Below are 5,602 nucleotides of genomic sequence, written 5' to 3'. Positions count from 1 at the left end.
CTACACTCCCAGACCTATTTTTACATTTTTATTTGGAAACAGGGTCTCCTAAACCAGCGCACAGGGCAGGCTTCGAACCTGCGTGATCCTCCTGTCTCCGCCTCCCAAGCGCGGGGATGACAAACATGCGCCACCACGCCCGGCAATCCCAGGAGTTTAAATCTTATATTTTTGGTGGTACTGGGGGTGGAACCCAGGGGCATTCTACCTCCGAGCTGCACCCCTAACCCTATTTTTAAAAATTATGCCGAGTGTGGTGGCGCACGCTTGTAATCCCCGCGCTTGGGAGGCAAAGACAGGAGGATCGCGCAGGTTCGAAGCCAGTCGCGCTGGCGTAAGAGACCCTGTTTCAAAAATATAAAATAGGTCTGGGAGTGTAGCCCGGAGGTAGAAGGGTTCCAGGAACCCCAGTACCCCCCCCCACACACACACAATTATTCTTTATTTTAAAAGAGGGTTTCACTGTAGCAAAGGCCTCACTAAGTAGCTGAGGCTGGCCGAAAACCGCTATCCTCCTGTCTCAGCCTCCCAACTGCGATGACAAGCGTGCGCCACCACGAACAGCTTTTAAATCTTTTTTTTGCTGCTGGGCGTGGTGGCGCACGCTGTCATCCCAGCAGTTGGGAGGCTGAGACCGGAGGATCGCGGTTCTCGGCCAGCCTCAACTACTTAGTGAGGCCCTCCACAACTCAGTGAGACCCGGTTTCAAAATAAAGAATTAAAAATTGGGCAGGGGGTGTAGCTTGGAGGTTAAATGCCCCTGGGTTCCATCCCCAGACCCGCAAAAAAAAAAAAAAAATCTTTTTTTGTCTTTTTGGTGGTACTGGGGTTCCTGGAAACCCTTCTATCTCCAGGCTACACTCCCAGACCTACCTACCTCTCTCTCTCTCTCTCTCTATATATATATATATATATATATATATATATATATATATATATATATATATATTTTATAAACAGGGTCTCTTAAGCCAGTGAGGCTGGCTTTGAACCTGCGTGATCCTGTCTCCGCCTCCCAAGCGCGGGGATGACAAGCGTGCGCCACCACAACCGGCACAGCTTTCAAATCTTGCTTCTGTCTTTGGGCAGCTAACTGGTCGGCTTCGACCCTCAGCCTTTGAGCAGCAGCAGCCTGTGGCTTTCAGAGGCCGGCAGGGTACAACAGAGACCCCTGTGCACAGGGGCTCCCAGGATGTCTCAGCAGGAACCCCGGATGCAGGCTCAAGGCCGCGGCCCTGACACCCACGGAATGCCCGAATGAGCCAGTACATCACTGGGATGAGCAGTGCCTGGAAGTGCAGGCTGCTGGGGTACGCCAGGCGGGCATTAGGACGGTGGAGGACACCCCATGTCCACCTTTGTCCCCCTTTTCCGTGACCGTGGGGCAGAGGCCCCACCGTGGGGCAGCTCTGACCACCCAACCTCCGTGCAGGAAACTGCCCCCCTGCAGGCTCCCCGGGGCGGGCCATGGGAACAGCCTGTGTTCTTGGTCCTGCGGAGGAGGAAGTCGCTGGCATGGTGGGCAGGGTGTTGGGGCAGCGGGCCAGTGGCGTAGGCGTGGGCTCGTGGTGGCCCCTGCTCATGGCACTTGGGTAGGGAGCAAGTTACCAAGAACCCTGACTTCTGGACTCCGAGGCTGGCACATTTGGGTATGGTGCTAGAATCAGTCAACCTCCCAGCACCAAGCGCAGGGATGAGGGGAAGGTGACAGGGGAGGGGTGAGGGGGACACGCCCACTGGGATGGGACAGGGCGTTGCGGTCAGATGTGGCGGAGGCAGGTGGATCTCAGCAGGAAGAGGAGAAGGGGCACGGGGTCCAGGGGAACGGGGCACTGGCAATCATCAGTCAAGCTGTAGGGGTGGGACAACAGACCAGCTACCCCCCTAAGGAGGTGGGGGGCCGTGGGGCAGAGAATAAATGACCCCCGGGAGCTGAGAAAGCCACCAGCCCTGCTTGTGTGCTATCTGTGTGCAGAGAGGGGGATTCAGTCTGTCCCTTTTTTAAAAGTTATTTATTTATTTTTATTTTTGGTGCTGGAAATGGAACCCAGGGGCATTCTACCTCCGATGTATACCCTCAGTCCTACTTTATTTATTTATTTTTTGTGGTGCTGGGGGTGGAACCCAGGGGCATTCTACCTCCGGGCTATACTCCCAGACCTATTTTATACCTTATTTGGAAACAGGGTCTCACTAAGTTGCTGAGAGCCTCACTAAATAGCCGAGGCTGGCCTCAAACCTGTGCGATCCTCCTCTCAGCCTCCCAAGGGCTGGGATTACAAGTGTGTGCCAACACTCCCATATCTACTTTATTTTTATTTTGAAACATGGTCTCACTGAGTTGCAGACGGCTTCACTGAGTAGCTGAGGCTGGCCGTGAACCTGCAATCCTCCTACCCCAGCCTCACAAGTATTTAGATTACAAGTGTGCCCCACCTTGCCTAGCTCTTTTTTTTTTTAATTTTAGTGCTGGGAATGGAACCCAGGGGCATTCTACTTCTGATCTCTAAGGGCAACCCTACTTTATTTTTTTATTTTGAAACTGGGTCTAAGTGGCTGAGAGCCTCATTAAATTGCTGAGGTTGAGCCAGGTGTGGTGGTACGCCCTTGTAATCACAGCATTTGGGAGGCTGAGACAGGAGGATGGCAGTTCATGGACAGCCTCAGCTACTTAGTGAGGCCCTTTGCAACTCAGTGAGACCCTGTTTCAAAATAAAGAATAAAAAAAAATAGGACCAGGGGTATAGCTCAGAAGTAGAATGCCCCTGGGTTCAATCCCTAGCACCGCAAAATAAATAAATAAATAAAAATAAAAATATTGCTGAGGCTGGCTGTCAACCTGTAATCTTCTGTCTCAACCTCCAGAGGACTGGGATTCCAGGGGTATTGCTACCATGCCTGGCTCAGTCTGTCCCCTTAAGCCCAGGGAACTGGGCTGGCTAGAGGTCACTTGAGCAGACCATGGTGAAAGATGTCCTGAGACCCTTAAGAAAGGCCTACAGAGCCGGGTGTGGTGGTGCATGCTTGTAATCCCAGCATTCGGGAGGCTGAGACAGGAGGAGTGTGGTTCACGGACAACCTCAGCTACTTAGTGAGGCCCTTTGCAACTCAGTGAGACCCTGTTTCAAAAAAAAAAAAAAAAGAAAAGAAAAGAAAAGAAAGAATAAAAATAGGGCAGGGGGTGTAGCTCAGATGTCAAATGCCCCTGGGTTCCATCCCCAGACCCTTTAAAAAAAAAAAAAAAAAAAAGGCCCATGGGCCCTGAGGACTGCAGATCTGAGCTCCAGTGGGTCTGATTTATGCATCAGGGTTTCTGGGTGGTGGTGGCAGTGCAGAGGCCACCAGCCTCTGGGCTCTGGCCTGTCCCTGAAGTGCCCCAGCTGTTCAGGCCTGGAGAGCCTCAAGTCCTGAGGCCCACCCCCTAAGCTGCTTATGTCTCTCTCAGATGGGCAGGACAGGGATCGAGGTCATCGCTGCCTCCCACCTCTGTGCCCAGCACTCAAGCCTGCCGGGCTGGAGGGCAGGAGACTTGATAAGCTGGGCACCAGGCCACGAGCTCCTCCGCCACCTCCGCAGCGGCAAGGGAGGCTTCCGGCCAGGGCTGGACACCGGGATCAGGGAGGAGAGGGAGGCTTCCGGCCAGGGTGGAACACGGGGTTTGGGGAGGCAAGCACCTCCCCAGAGGGAGCATGGGGCACGTGGCCAGGAACCTTTGATAATAGGGCCGGCGGGAGATAAGGGGCCGGATGGGAAGGGGGGCCTTGCCATTGGAGGGCGGGGTGGGGGGTGGCCATCTTCAGGATACATCCAGTGTGGTCCCTCTTTCCCCCCTTCTAGATGGTCTTTGTGGGGGGGGATCAGTCCTACTTTCTCGCTCCCCTGGCTGCCCTCTTCCACCAGAATAGCACCCCAGTTCTTCACCCTGGCCTAGGAGATCATCTGGCCCTGGCCCTGTGGCCTCTCCCTCCTCACCCCACCCTGCTCCAACACCTCCGCCTCCCGCCACCTCTCCAGCATGCCAATTGCCTCGGGACTCTGGGTCCCCAGGGTGGGTGACCTTCCCATCAGCCAAGCCCCCTGCGAGGGCACTCCTGAGTGGCCAGTGGGGCTGAGAGGTGGCACTGGGAAAACCAAAGGTGTTGATGTCCGGGGAGACCCCAGGTCCCGGCACCACACTGGCCCAGCTACGTCTGCATTTTAGCCAGAGGTGGACGGTGGGACTCTGCCCACATTCCCGACCTGGTCCTGGAGGGCACGGGCGTTGGGACCCCGCCACCCAAGCCCTGCGCCCTGGTCCCCCTCAGCCCTCCAGGACCAGGGTTCACTCCTCCCAGGAAAGGCTAGCCCCAGGGAGCCCAGCTCTCCTGGCAGCTCTTCCAGGAAGGGGCCAAGGCCCCTGCTCAAGCACTCAACTCAGGACACCCGGAAGGTGGTCCGTGCGGGACTGAGCTGGGTCGGGAGGACCCAACCCCACCACCCACCTGCGAGCCAGGGGCTCGGGCCCTCTCCTGGGTGGGGTGCAGCCCCAGAGCGGCGCGGACCCACCTGCAACGCGCAGCCCCCCTGCAGGAGCAGCCACTGCAGGCAGGCGAGGTGGCCGGTGGCGGCGGCGTCGTGGGCCGGCGTGGCGCCGTTGCGCGCCCGGGCGTCGGCGGGCAGGGCTGCCTCCTCCACCAAGAAGCGCAGGCAGTGCAGCTTGCCGGCGCGGGCCGCGTGGTGCACGGGCAGCGCGTCCAGGGGGTCGCGCAGCGAGGGCCCCAGCTGGCCGGCGGCGTGCAGCTGCCTCAGCACGTCCAGGTCGCCCAGCCGCGCCGCCTGCAGCGCCTGCTCCAGGGCCATGGTGCCGCCCGCGGCCCGACCCCGCGCTCAGGCCGACCCCCGGGGCGCCATGCGGGAGGCCTCGCCGGGAGCAGCCGGCGGCCCTGCCGTCGGGGCTGCAGGGAGCCGGGAGGCGGAGCGGCTGCCGCCCGCCGGGCTCCGCGCTGGCCCGCGCTCCGCTCCGCTCCGCCTCCGCCGCGCTCTGGGGCGGGGGCCCGCGGGCCCCGGCTTAAGCCTCAGGCCCGCCCCTCGCGCCTGCGCCTCGCCCCGCCCCCGCCGCCTCCGCCCCCGGCCGGGACGCGCCGGCCACCGGGCGGGTGGGCGCAGGGGCTTCGCTCCTGATTTGACTCACGCAAAACATTGAGACTCCAGCCTGGGGTCGAGGCGCACGCCTGAATTCTAGTACTTGGGAGGCCGAAACAGGAGGGTCGCAGGTTCTAAGCCAGCCTCAGCAACTTAGAGAGCCCCTCAGCAACTTAATGAGACCCTGTTTTCAAATAAAAATAAAGTAGGGCTAGGGATGTAGCTTGGAGGTAGAGTGCCCCTGGGTTCAATCCCTAGCATGGAGGAGAGAGAGAGAGAGAGAGAGAGAGAGAGAGAGAGAGAGAGAGACTTTTTTGGTATTAGGGATAGAACCCTCCATGCTATACCCCCAGACCTATTTTTAAGTTTGTTTATTTATTTATTTATTTATTTATTTATTTATTTATTTTCTGGTACTGGGGATGGAACCCAGGGGCACTCTACCTCCGAGCAACACCCCCAGCCCTATTTTTTTTTTGGG

At 57.9% G+C, this 5,602-nt stretch overlaps 1 protein-coding gene across 1 annotated transcript in view; it reads right to left on the bottom strand.

The window, feature by feature from the left end:
* The window catches only part of ESPN (espin), a gene marked incomplete at both ends in the record, with an annotated part of 39,252 nt that extends 34,413 nt beyond the window's left edge, over positions 1 to 4,839 (bottom strand). The window contains one exon of the mRNA XM_080691264.1: positions 4,546 to 4,839. Coding sequence (XP_080547390.1) covers positions 4,546 to 4,839 — 294 coding nt within the window. The remainder of the gene's footprint in view (positions 1 to 4,545) is intronic.
* Positions 4,840 to 5,602: the final 763 nt, after the last annotated feature.

The sequence above is a fragment of the Muscardinus avellanarius genome (assembly GCF_963383645.1).
Source record: "Muscardinus avellanarius genome assembly, chromosome: 3".
NCBI lineage: Eukaryota > Metazoa > Chordata > Mammalia > Rodentia > Gliridae > Muscardinus > Muscardinus avellanarius.
This window is presented reverse-complemented; position numbering and strand designations above follow the sequence as displayed.